The 18,953-nt window shown below is 43.9% G+C and overlaps 2 protein-coding genes across 5 annotated transcripts in view; one reads left to right on the top strand and one right to left on the bottom strand.

The window, feature by feature from the left end:
- The first annotated feature begins 1,864 nt into the window (after positions 1-1,864).
- On the top strand, positions 1,865-18,233 carry SFT2D3 (SFT2 domain containing 3). 4 transcript variants are annotated; one of them, XM_074546834.1, is made up of 4 exons: positions 1,865-2,908; positions 2,940-3,303; positions 5,616-5,842; positions 8,732-18,233. In XM_074546834.1, exon 1 carries the CDS (start codon positions 1,979-1,981, stop codon positions 2,636-2,638), a length of 660 nt encoding a protein of 219 aa, XP_074402935.1. In that variant the 5' UTR covers positions 1,865-1,978; the 3' UTR covers positions 2,639-2,908; positions 2,940-3,303; positions 5,616-5,842; positions 8,732-18,233. The 4 variants fall into 4 exon arrangements, with proteins under 4 accessions (XP_074402935.1, XP_074402934.1, XP_074402936.1 ...); XM_074546833.1 differs by having other exon boundaries at positions 1,865-3,303; positions 8,732-9,170; positions 9,921-18,233; XM_074546835.1 differs by having other exon boundaries at positions 1,865-3,303; positions 5,616-5,697.
- The window catches only part of WDR33 (WD repeat domain 33), a 69,552-nt gene continuing 56,271 nt past the window's right edge, over positions 5,673-18,953 (bottom strand). Inside the window, exons 18-23 of the mRNA XM_074546828.1 lie at positions 14,513-14,615; positions 13,776-14,238; positions 10,121-10,287; positions 9,898-9,990; positions 8,962-9,147; positions 5,673-6,492 (exon numbers count right to left, since the gene is read on the bottom strand). Of these exons, the coding sequence (XP_074402929.1) occupies positions 6,263-6,492; positions 8,962-9,147; positions 9,898-9,990; positions 10,121-10,287; positions 13,776-14,238; positions 14,513-14,615 (1,242 nt within the window). The 3' untranslated portion in view covers positions 5,673-6,262. The remainder of the gene's footprint in view (positions 6,493-8,961; positions 9,148-9,897; positions 9,991-10,120; positions 10,288-13,775; positions 14,239-14,512; positions 14,616-18,953) is intronic.

The following is an 18,953-nucleotide window of genomic DNA, read 5'->3' as shown; positions in this document are numbered from 1 at the left end:
TTGCTGGGCAGTTTGTAGGCTGCAAAAGAAAAATTCCAGCACAGCCTCTTTCTCCTCTAGAACCTTTTCTGGGATATGAACTGCTGAATATTCTTAGTTTTGTAACTGGACTTTGTGAGACTGCAAGAGGGAAGGGAAGGCCAGTGCTTACTTTTTGTTTTAGGACATACAGTAGGAAAAGCACTGCTGGACATGTTAAGTTTTGAAGCTGGGTTTTGGAGAGTGGAAGAATGTGATGGTACATGAGGCTGAGCAGGAAAATTCATGACTCCAGAGTGTGGTTGCTTTTCACAGGATGTAAGTTAAATGTTGAGACAGCACCAGCCTGCTGGTCTGCAGCTTCAGGTGCAATATTGTAGTTTTCTTCTCAGCTTTCTACCACAATATTTGCTGAATCTCAGTGTCTAAAGCTAAATGGAATTGTTTCAACATAAGTCTCGATTGGGAACCTGTGATAGCACAGACAGTGTTCACTGACCTTCCCCCTTGTAACCAGAATTTGGAAGGCAATTGTGGCAGTCACTCTCCTCTTGCAGCCTTTAAACCATGGTGCTCTGCAGGTGAATTCTCAGCCTTATGTAGCCTCACACAGTCTGAAATGTCAGTTTACTGTGGTGCAGAGCAATGTCTCTGCACAGAAGCACTCCAGCACATTGCAGTTGTGGAGGTGCAAATCCAATGTCCAACATGGGCTCCTGGATGGGAATTACAGCTAATTTCCACAGCAGGAAAGCTCACAGCCCCAGTGTTTCAGGTACAGATGAGAGGCAGCCCAGGGAAGTCAAGGCCAGTGGGACCACTATGTCCTGGCAACTTCTGTCTGGGAGCAATTCTTGGTACTAAAAAGTACTACTAGTAGATTACAGCATAACACAGAACAGTGCAGGATATCAAGGTACCTATATTAAAGCTAGCAAAAGAAACAATGATTAGGAGTCAAATGTAACTGACCACTGAAATGATGATAATGTATACAGATTCCTTTCACTTAACCTTCAGGGGAGTAACTGCAAAGCAGGCAGGCCTGGTCATAGGAGAAACTCTACACATTTCCAGGAAAAGTACAGAAAATTTCTGCTTTGTCAAAGTTTGGTGCTGCTTTTATAAAGTGAGGTGTCTGTCAATCAGATATCCAGCTTTATCTTCCAGATGCCAGACCAGTCTTAACCCCATGGTACCAAAATAACTCAATACAAGACAGCATGTCCTGTTTGAGTTATCCGGCCAGTTAACAAGCAACAGATAAGTTCTTGTGTGGGGCGAGAGAGGTGGAATCCCACCTTCAGCCCTGGGTGCCTGGCTGTGAAGGAAGGAAAGCCCCAGTGTCTGTGGGGCAGCTGAGAGGCCATCCCCAGGAAGCCGAGGCCAGTGAGACCTGTCAGTCTGGCAGCTTTTGTCTGGGAGTAATGCTCGGGTGTTCAGTTTTGGGAGGCGGAATCCCAGTTTCAGCCACAGAAGCCTGGCTACAGGGCACTGCTCCGGTGCCCCAGTGTCTGTGGGCAGCTGAGGGCACTCCCATGGCCCTGCCTGTGCTCACCCTGAGAAGCTGAACCATCACCCCTGGCCTTGCCCATCAATCACTCTGAGTGGATGCCTCTACATGTCAACTACTCTTATTACCGCCTGTCAATCCATCTCCTGGGCTGATCCCGCCTGTCAATCACTTTTAGTGCTGGGTGTCAATCACTGACAGACTAATCCCAGGCTTATAGCCCTTCGCGCCAACACAGCCCTCAGGGAGCCCGAGACAGCCCACACAGCCCTCACACCGCAGAGCTCTCGCAGTCTCCACAGCCCTCAGAGCCCTCACGACCCCCGCGCACGCGCCCTGCGCCTCACAGTCCCTGGCGCATGCGCGCCGCTCTCCCCGGCCTGCGGCCGCGTGTTCTGCCGTGCCCCGGATGTGGCCCCTGCCCGGGAAAATGGCGGCGCCGGGGTGGGCGGAGGGAGCGTTGTAGCGCCCGGTGCCGTCCCCGCCATGGCGGACCTGGGCCGGCAGCTGCACGAGTACCTCGCGCAGTCCAAGGCCTCTGCTGCCGCCACCGGCCCCAGCGCGGTCCCCGCAGCGCCGGCGGCCGGCGGCTCGCAGGAGGAGGCGGGGGACGGCGGCGGGCTGCGGGCCTGGCTGGGGGCGCTGAACCCGTTCCCGCCGGGCAGTGCCCCGGGCGCCACGGTGTGGCCTTGGACGGGAGAGGAGGACCCGTGGCTGCCGGGGCTGTCTCGCTGGCAGCGGCTGGCGGGCAGCGGGCTGTGCGTGCTTCTGGCCGCGCTGTGCTTCGGGCTGGCCGGGCTGTGCGTGCCGCTGCTGCTGCTGCGCGCCCGCAAGTTCGCGCTGCTCTGGTCGCTGGGCTCGCTGTGCGCGCTGGGCGCCGCCGCGCTGCTGCGCGGGCCCGCCCGGCTGCTGCGGGAGCCCGGCCGCGGGGCGCTGCTCTACCTCGGCGCGCTCTTCGGGACGCTGTACGCCGCGCTGGCGCTGCGCAGCACCGCGCTCACCGCGCTGGGCGCCGCCGCGCAGCTCGGCATCGCCGCCACGGCGCTCCTGGCCGCGCTGCCCGGCGGTGCCGCCGGCCTGCGCCGCCTGGCCGCGCTGCTCCGCGCCGCTGTGTGCGGCCGAGGCAAGGCGGCGCTGCCTCTGTGAGCCCGGCGCGCCGGGGAGGAGCGGCCGCGGCCCCGCGGGAGTCCCTCACACGCGGACCCGGATCGCCAGCTGACTCCCAGGCCGGGAACGCCGCTTCTCTTCGCCTCCTCCGCGTCCCGGCACGTTTTCCTCGCCAGCGCTCGAGGAGCAGCAGCATAGGGGCCGGCAGCCCGGAGCGGCCCCGGTGACTCGGAGCTGCTGTGTGCGGTGTCAGCCTGCCGAGCCGCCCCCGGGCTCGGTGTCTGCCTTACCGCGCTGCCAGCTCCATAGGTACGGCTTGGCATCGCTGCCAGCTCCATAGGCGCGGCCTGGCACCGCTCCACCTCTGGGTGGGGAGCTGGCAGCGTCCCGTTCGTTCCCCAGCCCAGGACGACCGTGTGGCGGCTGCGGAGCGCGGTCGGAGCCCATGCGGCGGCATTGAGGACTGGGCAGCGGCTGAGGTGCGCAAGGCTGACGGATGCTGAAACACGAAGATGATTTAGCAAAATGCGATTGAGGCTAGGGGAGAACATTGAAAAATTAACTGGTTTTACCTCATTTTGTGCTGACCCCTACACTATGAACACATACTGGTTTTGCTGTCACCTCAGACCAGTGGTGAATACGAAGACTGTGGCCACTGAACTGCATTTCTCTCTATAAAGCAGCTTTAAAATAACCATCCAGTAAGTGAAACAAACTTTCCTGGGGCTGTGGGTGAAAAACACTGCCCATAATTGTAAGGGGAGGGGGTGTTCCTGCATGATGATGAGAGGATGCAAAGTGCTGATGTTGGTTAAGAGCATTGGCGTTTGCAGGTACTGCTGTAAGGGACCAAATTGGGCTTTAAAACGGGAGCTTCAGCTGTTACAACTTCATTTTTGTGTATAGATACTGCTCTCTCAACTTGGGCAGGAGTTGCTTACTTGTCCCAGCCTGACCTTCAAAAATAGATGTGCCAGTAACTGGAGCTCTGCTTCAGTGCAGAAACTGAGCTGCCTTAGAGGTGCTGAATTCAGGCTGACAGAGCTGGGGGCTCCTGTTTGGGCCGGGCACTGGGCCCGTGCAAGGCAATGGGACCTCACTGCACAGAGCCCCCAGTGAGTTCTCACTGAGCTTTTGTGCCTCATGGAGAAAATGAAGCCACTGCAATCCTGCTATCACTATTTAGTTTTAATATTTACCAAATATTTTTTTTTTAAATTAAACTGAAATTGTTAAAGGGGGTGCTTAAGTGTACATTTTAATAAAAAATATTTCTGTCCAATTGTCAGTATAGACATTTCACTAATGGTCATTTTTTCCATTAAGAATGTAGATCAGAGCTATCAGAATAGCATTAAGTTAGCTCTCGTTTTTACAATTTCTAAATTACAGTATGTAAAATTAATTTAATTCCTAACAGCAGTGTAAAATTAAATTTGAGACAACCTCTGAACTAACAGGTAGAGCATAAGAGTCTGTGTGCAGCACTGGTAAAATAACATGACCTGAGGAATACAGAAGTATAATCCCATTAAATAACTGTGCCCATTTCCCAGTAATAGTGGGTCATGGTATCACAGAATGGGAAGCTGCTTCTGTCTCTGCTATGCTGTTACCTTCCAAGATTCTGTAGAAACTATATCAAATTTTCTTAGGACTTTTTGAGCATATGATTGTGAAATACTTTAAAACTCCATTTAAAAAGCTGCCCCTTGAACAGTTAAGTACCTCAATTGTTTAAGGAATTAGACAGTCATCAGAGGAAATATAAGTTGTCTAGATAAAGCTGAGTTTTCTCTTGTTAGATACACTTTACCTTGTTTTGGTAGAGGACTGTGGTTTAATTAAAGCCTAAAGATCACCCTCTAACTCATGGGATCTAAGTATTAGCTCTCTTTTAGTCCTTTAAACATATATTTGGCTTACTAAATAAAGAAAAAGAGGGTAAGCTTTCCTCTTTGAAAGTGATTAAATCATTAGTATTTCTCATGAAAACTTCAGGACTCAGAAATCCCAACTCCCAGACCAACACCCAAAGTGCCCAAAGTCCTTCAGATAGAGCTGAACAGCATTTTTTCTCAAGGGACAAACTGTCATATCAGATGCATCTCAGCTGTTTCTAGTTAGTTCCTTTTAGACCATTCTGTTTCTCCTGACTCCTATGACAAGGATTTTATTGGCTAATGATCAGTTACAGTTTTCAAATGTGATTTGATACACCACAAACTAAAAACCAAGTAAAAAGAGTCTGACTGAACCAAGAAAACAAGTTAAGCATCTGTGCTTTGATGTCTGAGGAAGATGGGACATCAGGACTTGAGCCAGCCTTTGGTAACCCTGCCTATGGGAAGATGCAGCAGCTCTGTGTGTTACTGGGCTGCAGGAGCCTCTAGAACTGCCTCATCCTGATTATAACCTCAAATTCAAGGCAGGAGAGAGGGAAGCCTGGTTGTGGTTTTTCATTATATGCTCTACTTTCAATACAGGACTTCCTGAGGGGTACCTGGACAGTAAGCATTTATGTGGTAACATTTTCACTGAGGCTTTAGGTGTTAATGAGCCTTCTGATAATACGGTGGCTGGAGATGATTAATAGGAATGATTTATGGGGAAAACAAACTCATGGTTGGTAAGCAGCTTTATTATGAAATGTGGGAAATGGGAATAACCCCTCCTCCTCATTTCCCTCCTTTAGTAAAACCAAGTAACAATATCCTAAAGAAAAAGACACTTAAAAAAACCCCTTATTCTGGAAGTGATGAATTGCACTTCAGCAATTAATGCACCAGACTCTGCTGAGCACCCACAGCTTTAAAACATACCAATCAAGCTGCTAAACTTTCTGTCTCAGTTTTTGTAAACAGATGCTGTTCTGAACAAAAACCTGTGGCTTGCTAGGTGAAGTGCAGAATGCCAATCTTTGCTGTGATGTCTGTCTTAGGATCCAGGTTATGTAACTCACACTATGTCTCTGACAACTTGTTCTAAACACTCTTCCACTCTTTTGTTTCAGGATGGCAGACTAGCAAGCAGTGGTGATTGCCTGCAGTTTGGAATTTTGACCTCAGCACCATTGCAGACAGCTGTGGCTAAAGGTGAAAATGAAACTTCTCTGTACATGATAAACCAAAGCCCTAGGAATCATCTCTCAGTATTTTAACTGGCTGAGATTTCAGGAGGTAGTGCTGTTGCTCCATCTGAAACACAAGTTTGCCTAAATACAACCCTCTATAGTAATAGGTGAGTAAAGAATCACACACTGTTGATTTTTTTTTGTTAATTTTTGCGCAAATTACATTCTGTATTCATACAAAACCAACGTAACTCTTTGACAAACTGTACATATAGAAACAAGTTTCTGTCTGGAGGTGAACTGAAATCTGTGGAGATGCTCCATGTCCCACAACACTTAAAAGAAATTCCAGCTCTTGACAAAAACAAGAAAGTGAGGGCAATGGGAGTGGAAAGAACAAAACAAAGGTAGCTACAATATTGCAGCTAGAGGCAAATGACTGGTTCAGGAAAAGAAAGACCCTTGTTAGGAACTAATGCACATTCAGTTATCCCAGTTAAGAATCCAGGTTCGTGGCATTGTCCAGAGTAGCAGTCTATTTAAATATTGTCCCACAAGGACTGGGCATGACCCAGTCAAAGCCTCTTCTATCGGCCTCGGCCGCCCCGAGATCCTCCTCTCCGGGACTGGCCAGAGTTCATGTTATTTCCTCTTCCCCAGCTGCTGCTGCTCCTTCCTCCTCGAGAAGGGTTATTGCCTGCCCCAGGGCCTCCACCAAAGGCTTCCTCCCTGTGGAATCCATCGTGGTGGTCTCCATCTAGAGAACTGGACCTCCCAGATTTCGGCGCTCTCTGTGAGGGTCCTGAATTTCCTCGTCCTGCAAAGGAAGCACAGCCAGTTACCGGTGGGAGTTTGAGCTGAGTCTCTTCTCAGACATGCCAGGCACTGAGCTGCTTCTGCTTTGGTGCCATCATTCATAAACCAGCTGCAGCTGAGACCTGCCATTTTATGCCTCCTCCCTCAGTACAATTTTCTTACACAGATTTAGTGTCTCCGTTACAGTTCAGAAAATGGACAACAATCAAGCAATTCCTTGGGAATTAAAGGAGCTTGTATTTGATACTGTCAGCAGGCACTGAAATGAAGTCAGAATAGTGATAGCTTTTCCTCCAAACTGCCAGTTCTTGTGCTAACACTGTGGTTCTCTCCATGTTTTTATTGCAAAATTATTTTTTTTAATCCTAAACAAAGACATTGCACTGTTGACAAATTGAGACAGTTGAGGCTAATGGTGAAGATCATGAGTAACATTACTGTTTTTTTTCAATTTTTTGCTAAAAATAATAGAAAAATGCTTTATTTTACTACTAACCTGAAACAAAAAGTACTCAAGCTCTTACTGCCAGGAATGGAATGTTCTAATTCTCACAGAACAGAATTTTCTAATTCTCACATACCTTTTTGGTTTTGATATGTTTACTATGAACAACAAAAAACCCCAACCCAATTCATGAGCCTAAAATAAGAAGCAATATTTTGAGAAAACAAAATCAGTCGTAACTTTGTTTAAGGACACATACTACAGCTAAATTCAGGTATCTCTGCTGCACTTTAGCAAAAGTGATTTTTGTTGACTGTGGATGGTTCCATGTAAAACAGTCACCAAATTGTTTCACAGAAACATTCATGAAGTTTTAATCTCCAAAGGATTTTCCCAGTACAACTAAAGGTGACACAGCCCACATGTGAAGAATTGTTCATGGTTTGTTTATCAGGCTTTCTGCCATCATTCTGAACTTTCTTTAGCACATTATGAGTTAATTACCACACTTGTGCCTGGACAAGGATTGTTTTGACTTTAAAAGAATCTGATAGAGTTATCACAATCATTACTGAAGCTGGAAAAGGAATCCTTATATTATATATAGATTTGATAGATGCTGGCTAAATTGAGAACTGCAGCATGTGATATGGAAGGAAAAATAATGGTAGAGAAGTTTTATCAGCAGAAGTTTTATCAGAGAAGTTTTATCAACCTGGGAACAGAGTCCATGCAGAGGAGGAGTGTCAGGCAGTTAAACCTGAATGAGTTTGGGACAGTGGTGAGGGAAGTGGGCTGGGATTCAGTGTTCAGTGGCATCAGAGACAAAGCTGTGCAGTCTGACAGCAAGAAATTCAGCTGCAGGCTGCCAGCTCAGCAGCCAAATGAGAAGGATGTTTGTCACTGATCACTACCTGACAGTGGGTAGTCAATGTGAGGACATTAAAGTATTTACACAAGAGAACAGAAGCCCTGAGATCTGTAAGAAATAGGATCAAGAACAAATGTGATGCCAATAGCACTGACTCCAAAGGAATGTGTTCTGGGGGTTACAGAAACATGGCACCACTTAGAGGGAACTACAGCACCAGGAACTGTTAGGAAAGAATGGAGGAAGTGGAACAAGTACAAGAGAAATATAGAAATCCATGGTTACACCACATCTTAAATAGTGTGTGTAATTCCTAGCTACCTCATTTAATTTAGAAAAGGATAATTTAAAACTCAAAATAACACATACAGAGTAACAACGATAGTGAAAGAGAAAAAATTCTAGAAAGAATAAAGAAATCAGAGCTCTGACTTGGAGAAGAGCTGGTTCAGGCTGAAAGTGGTGGAGCTCAGTGCAATCAGAGGTGGCATTCAGTAATAACAGGGACCCACATTCAACTTAATTACCATACAAGACATCAAATTAAATTAGTGAATGATAAGCATAGATCAAGGGAAAAACATTTTTCCTCTTTTTCTTTTAAAGCATAGTCTGCTTCATTTAAGTTTTAGAAGTCTGTCCATGGATGTTGTGTATATCAAAAGTTTAGATGATTATTACACAAAAGGTAACTAGAAAGCCATTAAATATAAAAATAATGTTTTAGTAAGTCAGATCTTCAGAGGTTTAGAGAGCACTTCAGGGACATATCACTCCAGGCTCAATGTTCTTATATTTGGGTTAAAGAATAACATCACAAGCATTAATAGTAATAAACAACTATTCTGAAAATGAGGGAAAAATGCTCTTAATGAGTTTTGCAGCTGAGTAACAGGGAATCAAAAACCAACTACTTTTCAACAGGGTAATAAAGAAGAGGATTCTGCAGTGCTGGAGACAAGATTTGGATTTGATGTTTGAAAATCCCTCTGTTCTTATGTTCCTGTAAGCCTGGTCTGTAACTTCCCAGCTGGTAACATCAGATATTTACCAGCTCAGCTTTATCCCCTCTGAACAGGGAAGTTCTGGATACACTTAATACTGAAAATACATTCCAGTGTTACATAAGGGTTCCAATCAAAGGGGCTTTTTACCTTTGCCCCTGTCCTCTGGAGGGCCACCTGGAGCATCCATGTCCCTGTGGTCAGAGGTTCCTGGTCCATCGTGCCAGGGCCGTTTCCGTGGTGGCAGTGAGGCCATGTCCATGCCCTGGAGGGAGGAGGAACGTTCTCTGCTGGCTGGAGAGTGCCCATCATGAGGAGGGTGATCTGGACGAGGACCTGTGCATGAAAACACAAGATAAGTAATGTTTATTGCATCATTGTTCTTCATTTTTGAAAGCAGTCACATAAATTTACAAACTGCCCACACTGTTTGCAACACAGTTAAAATTATGTAAAGCTTCTCCTCTGTCCCATTTTTTTGTAAAAAAGCTAAAGGTAAAACAGATTTTTAAGATGATGGGAAAGAAAAGTGTGGCAGATGTACAGTGTTTATTCCAGTATAAAATACTTCCATATATTTTAGAGACAATCACACCTTCATTTATTCATGTGCCATTTGTAATTTGTTTTCCATGACATTCTGCAGCTCTGTCTTGCCCCATATGGGGCTGCCTTTAGTAACACAACTGCAAATATAGGCTGTCAGACATTGCAGCTGAAAAGATACCAACATAGGGAAAGATTACTGTTGGCATTAATAAAGATATTAAAAAAACCCCATGACATGATTCAGTCATCCAGAGGTGACAGTTGCCTGGGCAGTTCTGGACTGCACAAGAACACAACTGAAAATCAAGGCTTTGAGGGCACAATCACTTTTATTCAATAAGACAGCTGTATTTAAAGACAGTTAAATTCTGTGTCATACGTTTTTCCTAAATTGAAAAGACCGAAGAACTGCATTTGCCTTTTCTCATGGTAAAATACTGGTAACAAATGTGAGGTACAGGAAAAACACATGATTTAAAAAATATTTTTAGAAGTTATTATATTGTAGAAGTCTACAAACCTCACCAAATTTTTTACCTGGTTCTCTGTTTCCATCCCAGGAGTCTGGTTTCCTCCCTCCTTCAAAACGTGGGAATTCATCTGGAGTAGGAAGCAAACCCTTCCGAGCTCCTGAGCAGTAAGAGAAGCAGGGGACAGGAGTGAGAAGAGACATTGTATTGATGAAAATAACGTCAGGTGCCCAAGAAGTGCCTTTCCTTCCTCACCCTCGTGTTTCTGTGTGCAAGAACATGGCCCTTACCTCTCGGAGCACCTCGCCCTCGGCCCCGAGCACCATGGTCCCTTCCTCTGGAGTTTTCATCTGGAGAGTCAAAAGCATCATCTGGCCCAAAATCTTCAGGGCCAGGGAAGCCATCTCTGCCCCTGGGCCCCCGGCCCTCGTGCCTCGAGGGTCCTCCTCTTCGGAAGCTACAACAAAGAACAGGATACAAACGTGGCTTTTAGGCATAATTGAGGCAGTTTCATTATCAACTCATTTCTAAACTGTGTCACTTCATGCTACAGCACATACAGTTACTAGAACAGGATTTGTAGGTGAAAGTGCCCATTTCTGCCTTTGAGCACTTTGATAGTAAGCTTTGTAATCTTCCTCTTATATTTTCTTCCACTGATTATGTTGGTTTTTCATACAAGAAAAATATTATTAAACACAGTGCATTCATTTAATGAAAAGGTGGGAAAAACAATGAGTGATGATAGATGCAAGGTGAGGTAAGGCAAGGCAAAGTGTGAGTTCCCCTTAACTCTGATGCTCTTACATTCCCCTTCCCTTTTTTCCTTTCCATTTCCATCATAAACTGAAAACATAGAAGCAATGAGAGTTGTGGCTGTAACAAAACATTACAGGATCTCATTCCTATTAGTTCTATGATTCTTTTGCCAGACAATTCTCCTTTTCATTCCATTCTTCCAAGTTTACAATTCTAGCAAATGCATCTAGACTGCCCTTGGATGTGCAGGCACAGTGATGGCTGAACAGTGCACAGTGGCATTCTGCAACCTGAAGAGCAGTTTATCCAACTGCACTAATGAATTTTGTGTTGCAAAATGTAATTATGAGCCTGAAATTGATAACTGCTGTCTAGTAAGTACCAAGGGCATCTTTCAGGAATTTGATTGGGTTCTGCACAGCATCTTAACTGAGTGCAGCTCCTCCAGCACTGCCCTGGGGCCTGGGACAGCTCTTCAGAGAGGAGAATGGCTCTTGCTGAGCTGTCAGTGCCATGCCAGGTAAGCCTGCAGTACCTGGCAGTTCTGCTCCTGACACAAGCAGCTCAAACACCCGGAGGGTTTGCACAGCTCAGCCCTGCCCTGTGAGGGTGTCACAGCCCTGTCTGTCACAGCCTGGCTGAGGTGTTCGGTGGTGCAGGCACACTGGTGTCCCCACCGTGCCACCCCACGCTACTCTGCCCCCCTCAGTGACAGCACACGGTGTGGGGCTCTCCTTGCCCAGTGACAGGTGCCTCCCACCTCCCCAGTGCTCCCAGTTCCACACTGGCTCAACTGGAAGCACACAGCGTTCCCATGGCGTTGGCTGTGTGCAGCCTCCCCTTCCCCAGCTCATTAACGACACAGTGCATCCTATTACAAGCAAAACTTTAGATACTTTTATTTAGAATTTTAACAACATTAACCTTTTAATTACAAATTTAAATATTTTAACAGTAGTCATAACACAATACAATATTCTTCAACTTTTACATTGTTTTTAATAAAAAACAATAGGTCTGTCTCCACCTCCCAGAAAACAAACACAATACAGAGAGGAGGCTGCTGTGCCTGTACAGGTACAACAGTGGATGGAGGAGTGCTTTGTATGGACCATGAACCATTTACATTAACCTGGATGGTTTGGGAAAACAAACTCAACAGTTTCAGGTACAAATGGTTCAAATAATCACAGAGCAATATTGTTTAGCCTTGAAAGAGCACAGTCCTCTAGAGGTTTCTTAGAGGGCCTCCTGCTAATTTAATACTGATATGGTGTGATTCAACTTAGCTTGGAAATCACCAAGATTTTCAACATGAGGCCCCAGGGCTGCAGGAACAGGGCCTTTCCTATTTCAGGCAACTTATGGACACAGTTGAGTTTTGAAATCTACGAAACCTAAGCCTGACACAGCCACAGCTCCTAACATTGTGTTATGGATATCCTTATTTGCCTTTCCATATCAGTCACACACAAAGCCCTGCCTTGCATCGGGTTCAGTTCCTGTTACACTGCTCTCACATCTTCTTCCCCGAGGCCTAGGACCTTACTGAACACAACTACACACTGTGCAGATTAGCAGGCAGGAAGAGGCAGGTCTCTGCAGTAGAAGCATCATGTTGATAAAGAGTAAGAACAGGACAGGGATGAAAAGGATGGGAAATTAGAGAGAAACACACATACACACATTTGCCTCTCATGCTTGATCAAAGCAGTTACAATCTCAATTTCAAACCAAGTCAGCTAAACGAGTGGTTGGGATTAAGTCCACCACAGCATCTGCAGTAAATGGCACCTAGTTTACCTTCATTCCAAGAAAATCATCAAATTTACAAGCACAGTGAGCCTCTTAGAGCCCTGTGCCATTTCACTTCAAACTTTCTGGGCAAACACTTGTACTCTGATAAATAGAATACTCTTAGTTCAAAAGTCAGATTTGCAGGTAACAAGGTTCTTGTTTCCCTTCCTTAAACTTTTTAAAAATCAGGAGCATAATAAAATATTTGCCAGTCCCTAAGCATTTTTAATATAAGACCTGAAAAATCTCTACTGAACTTCTAAAAGTCTTGTTCTGCTGTATCTTTTAGAGTTCTGTGATGCAGACCATTGGACCACTGGACCATCCAACTGGATTTTCTCTGGCTTTACTTTTTAAAAATGGCTTTAATTGTTACCTTCTTTAAGTTACTGTTCATTTCTTTTCATACTCTTCACACAAAAGGAAGTTACATCTTACAGAGCTAGGTAGAAAATAGCTAAAAGAAGAGCTGTATAGATGCAAAGTAAAAGGAATGTAAGAAAATGATTAAAAAGGCAACTAAAACACACAAAATTCACATTATGTGGAGACCACAGCATATTTGTAACAAGCACATGTTCTTATACATAGAGAGTTGGTGGTCAGTGAGAGGCTTAGACCTTGGAGGCCAAATTTCATTTAATTAAACTAACATAAATCTGGAGCAATTTTGCTGATAATTAATTTCAGTGACAGCATTAATTCCTCCATATTTACATTGGTAACTAAAAGCAAATTTATCCCTTTGTGATTTATTCGGAGATTGTGAGCAATGACCAGGACATTGCTGTAAATCAGATTATTTTTGAGTTCTTCACCTGGCATTAAGAAATAAGTCAGAAAGAAATAAAATTTCTACAAGCAAATGCATGAAAAAATAGTCTCAACAGTCCAACAGATGCTGTAAGTCTGGCCCTTCTATGTGGCAGTCACATCACTGCTCCTGCTCCTTACAAGGGCATTGCATCTCATCCTACAGTCTCTACAGTCATGCTGTAGTTTGTGACTGGAGACAGACTCTCAAAATCCACTTCTAGTGTTCAAAAGGGTCATTTTAACCTTTAAGTCTCCTCTCAATTTTCATCAAAACCGTCTCAGGTCTTCATCCTGTGTCACTGGATCTTCTCTACAAACTTTCCCCCTTCTCTTTACTTACTGTTTAAAGACACGGAAGCTGCTGTGTACAATGACCATTTTTCAAGTTTTCTTCTATTACTGAATGATTTTTATGGACTCTACACTCAGGTATATTAGAGTTTTCATTTCCTTATTGGTTTCCAGTTTATAAATCTGAAACAGATAGACTCCTTAATGAAAAGGAAACCAGGAATAAAAGAGTTCCCTCCATTTACCCTTTAACCCAAGGAAGAGAAATGGATTTACTCTTACCTCTCGTCTCGCCTTCCTCGGAAGCGCGCGTCCTCGGGATCCCGCGGGTATCTGTCATCTGAAGGTCTCCGTCCTTCCCAAGCACCGGGAGGGCCCCGGTTGGAACCTCCTCCTTCAAACTCCCTGTGATCAGGAGGGAAGGGAGGCCCGGGCCCGCCTCGTCTCCATTTCTCATCCTGCAGGGGCGGGCCTCCCCTCCCCTCGAACTCCCGGAGCCGATGGCCGAATCTCTTGTCGGGGTGGAAATCGTCGCGGAAGTCGTCGGGCCGCTCGAAGTCGTCGTGGAAGTCGGGGTGAGGCCCCCGTCGGTCGGGCATGCCCCTGGCGTCCCTGCCGTCGCCCCAGTCCTGCCCCCCTCGGAACAGGCCCCTCTCGGGGCCGTGCTCGGGGCCGCCGCTGTTCTGCTCGTGCCGCCGCTCCGACAGCGGGCCCAGGTGATGGTTGGGTGGCCCGCGGGCGTCGCCTTGAGGGACGAGAAAAATCACAGCAGCTTTCTGTAACCATTTCTAACTCCATTCAGTTCATACAGTTCTAGAAAGCATATGGGATACCTTTCACATGAAACAATATTTCTGGGAAAATGTTTCCTGTCTATCCCAGCCCACCTCTATGGAAGCTTTTCCCTCAGCCAAGGCCCTGCTCTGTGCTGCAGCCATTTCTCCCTGGGCGCACTGCACTGGGACAGCCCCTCTCTGAGGAGACTGACTCCCAGCAGAACAGACAAGATGTTAAATTACCTTTATTAAGACCAGGTCCTTGGTTGTGAGGGCCCAGACGACCTTGTCCTCCTTGCTGCCCCAGGCCTGGTATCAGTGGAGGAGGACCTGGGTTCTGTCCATCCTGTGAGCAGGGAAGAACAAAAACCACGTGAATTCCATGTGTGAGTAATTCAAAATTTCTGTAGGAGTGCAAAATGCAAAACAATTTTCTTTCCATAAGGTCTGCATCTACACAGGTTGTACAACAGAAACAGCTCATATTCCAATGGTTTCAGCCTCAGTCTGCAGACATTCACATCAGTAATGCTTCATCACTGAGAAACACAGCATTCATAGGAAACAGCTTTGCAGCTATTCACATTTTATCTGTCCCAGCCAAAGATGATAAAGGCTCATATTCTTCCTCAGTATGAATATTCTATAAGAAGGTATTGAATTTATTGAGTATTTGATACAAATACTCTGTTTCTCTGGAGGAACAGAGGAATTGTCCTGAGGAAAATATGTAAGTTTGTTTGAAAAATATCAGGTACTGATTTATAGGCAGGTAAAAAGCTACAGAGACCAAAGACTTCATTTGGAAATGAACAAAAAAGAGAAACTATATATACAAAAATAAGTATCAAGAATGTTGGTATGAGGGGACAACAACAGGGCCATAAGGGAACCTCTTCTCTAAACCTCTGTAAGTTTTTAACAAGGAAATACATGAGTTTCATTTTTAACATGATGGCAAAGTTCATTTTTCTTCATTTTAGGATTAAAAAAAGCAGAGGCAGTAGAGTGGGCAGTTTTGTGTGCTTTATGTGATCCCAAAGAAAAAAATAAAGTATATAAGTGGGTTTTGGTATATTTTTCTCATTTTTTGGTGAATTTTAAAGGATAAAATTATGGTGTTTAAATTCAGCTGCTGTCACTGAGTCATGAATGATTTTGACAGGACTTGCTGTGGTGACATTGGTAGGAAAACTGTGTCTGGATAATGTTGTGGTTCTGCCTTTCAACAGCACAAGGCTGACAAAAAGTCATCACTTGGGGTTTGTGCCTGACTGGAACTGCAAAGGGACATGTACAGAATTTACACTGCAGATCCAACAATAAAAATATGAACCAGACAGAGCTGAATCCTGCAGGACTGCAATAGAAAACCTTCCTATGCTGACAAGACCAAAAAGCCAATCCCCCTAAACCCTTATAAGAAACCCCTAAAAATGTCATTTTTCTCCTAGACATCTTTAGGCTTGGCCTTCACACTGACTTGTTAAAACCCTTCCAGACTGGAAATACTGAAAGACCTGAACTCCAGCACACCCATGGGTCATAATTACACTGCTTAACCTCTCCATGAATCAAAGTTAAATAATTTTAAAGGTCTAAATTTATTTTTGAGAAATACTACCTTTTTGTTTCTGGTTGCACAGAAGCAGAAAGTTTATTTGTGCATTTACTCCACCATGTATTGAAATATTGTTTTAAATTAAAAATATATATTCAACTGCAATGTAGGTGATAAACACAAGAAAGTACACAAATATGTACTACAGACTTCTTATTTGCATTGAGTAATTTTGTAAGAATGTTGGGAAAATAAAGAAAATAAAAGACCTTGCTTAATGCCCATAAAAAAACCCCCTAAAATCCCCAGAAATACTTTCCTAGTGATGGAATGTTGACTGGATTCCAGAACAAATCCATCCTGACTAGGTAAGAGCCAGCTATCACAGTGACTCTGCTGTTCTTGAGCAAAACCTTGCTGGAGTTCCAGCATTTCCCATATATTTAGCAGATGCTTACTTAAAATAAATTTTATGGAACTTCTTCCATGTATGGAAGTGTTTAAGCAAAGCAGCAGTTTTTAGCACTCAGTAAATAACTCTCTTTAGCAGAAACCTTGATTACAAACAAGCCATGCTCTGCCATGCTGGGAACACAGAGCCCTAACTCTGCCTTTTCAAGGGATTTCTGTTTCAAAATTCATTCCAGGCCTCAAACTGGGCTTGAGCTGGGAAATATGCAGAGTTTAGAAAGAGGCACTTTACTAAATGCTGAAAATGGCCTTGTGCATCCCAGCAAATCCAGTGTACAGCCAGGGCAGGTAACTGATATCTTATATGGAGATTAACCCTTGCAATTATCTGTAATTGTTCTGTGTTAATGTCACAAGCCCTTGATAAAGCAGATATTCACACACTTCTGCTGCTGAAAAGGAAGAGAAGAGATTTGTACAGGTTTACAGAAGAAAAAAGCTAAATCCAGAAAACAAAACAAATTCAAGTCTATTGCTTTAAAAAATCACATATGGGGCCTTTTTAAACAGGAACTGTGCTGTATTCATATTACAAATAAGCAAAATGGAGGAAAACCTGACATTATGAATTTTAAAATATGTTAATTTTTAAAAGCCATTGCCATACTAAAGGTGCACAAGGAAGGAAGAATGGGTTACAATACCTCACTGTGTCATTTTTTTAGTATCTGTAAAAGCCTTTAAGATAGGCTTGCTATTCAAAGAAAATAACCAGCCACCCATCAAAAGCACTCTAATGAATTCCAAAGTGTCAGTGCCAAGGGCAGGGCAATTATTCTCAAAGAAAAATGAGTTTCCCTGAGACAGCAATGAGAAACAACTCTGCTGGTTTAAGTAACATAGCTGGGGAACCAACACTCCTTTGGTAACTTGGGGGTACTTTTGAAATCTCAGCAGCAGTGGCACATGAACAGCCTTCTGGAGGGAATTATTGATTTGTAAGGAAAAAATATTCAAATAAAGCCACAACTTGTGGGCTACTCTGCTTCAATCTGAAAAGGAATCTCTGAGCTAAAGCTCATTTGAATATTCAATTTCTCATTGTGACTGGTACTGAATACACACGGAGTACTCTGCATGTCTAAAGCCTTGATTGAAACTATTGAGTGCAGGTCTAAAAGAGACAATCCTGGTTAAAAAACACCACACATTTTCTTTTTTCAATTAAGCATGGGGTTTTTTTCCCCAAACTTCCCTTTCAAAATTCACCCAGAACTGAAGACACTTGAGACAAAGTAAGAACTGGTGCTATCCAGCCAGGAACTTATGGGAGGCAATAACCACTGAGAGTTCTGTGTGCAGTAAAGCAGAAAATGGAAATGCTGTGTCCCCCTGATTCCCTCTGCACTTAGAGCCAACTGTTAAGTGCAAGCAGAGCTAAGCTGGCTCCAGGTGTGTCAGCATCTGTGGTAAATCCATCCCATAGTTTGGATTAACTACTCTGGACAACTGAGAGTTGGCAATACCTTGCTTTAATTAATACATTAATTATGTTTAATACTTTTCTTAGGTTCACTTTCCTTGACTTTTATTAGTGCATGTGTGCTCCTAATGAAATACCCTGCATAGGACAGTTCAGTGTCTTTAAATTAAAAAACAGAAAAAAAAGGAGTTTCTCTTAAAGTTACATATTTTCATAGCAGACTGATTTCTGAACTACTGTTCCCAATAATCATTTTCCACAATTACCTGTCATAGAATCATTAATACTTTGGGTTGGAAGTGACCTTAAAGATCACCTATTTCCAATTCTGCTGTTTCCAAGCTACAGAACCCTTTTATCATCACCTCAATTTCCCTGAGACCTCAGTGTTATGTTTAATACTTTTCTTATGTTGAGTTTCTTGAAATTTGGCTTTTATTAGTGCTTGTCTGCTCCCAATTAAATACCCTGCTTAAGACAGTTCAGTGTCTTTAAATTAAAAAACAAAAGGAGTTTCTCTTAAGGTTACATGTTTTCATAGCAGACTGGTTTCTGAACTACTATTCCAAATAATCCCTTAGCACAGTTATGTCATAGAATCATGAATACTTTGGGTTGGAAATGACCTTAAAGATCACCTATTGCCAATTCTGCTGTTTCCAAGCTACAGAACCCTTTTATCATCACCTCAATTTCCCTGAGACTCAGTCCTGCTGGGAATACCCAGCCTGCATTCTCTCAGCTCCTGCTGTGCATCTCTCCTGCACACACAGTTATCACTCCCACTTTGTGAGAGTTGCCCTTGTTCCAGAGCCAACTGTTAAGTGCAAGCAGAGCTAAGCTGGCTCCAGGTGTGTCAGCGTCTGTGGTAAATCCATCCCATAGTTTGGATTAACTACTCTGGACAACTGAGAGTTGGCAATACCTTGCTTTAATTAATACATTAATTACGTTTAATACTTTTCTTATGTTCACTTTCCTTGACTTTTATTAGTGCATGTGTGCTCCTAATGAAATACCCTGCATAGGACAGTTCGGTGTCTTTAAATTAAAAAACAGAAAAAAAAGGAGTTTCTCTTAAAGTTACATACTTTCATAGCAGACTGATTTCTGTATTACTATTCCCAATAATCATTTTCCACAATTACCTGTCATAGAATCATGAATACTTTGGGTTGGAAGTGACCTTAAAGATCACCTATTTCCAATTCTGCCCTTTTTATCATCAC

Source organism: Zonotrichia albicollis, chromosome 9 (genome assembly GCF_047830755.1).
Source record: "Zonotrichia albicollis isolate bZonAlb1 chromosome 9, bZonAlb1.hap1, whole genome shotgun sequence".
NCBI lineage: Eukaryota > Metazoa > Chordata > Aves > Passeriformes > Passerellidae > Zonotrichia > Zonotrichia albicollis.
This window is presented reverse-complemented; position numbering and strand designations above follow the sequence as displayed.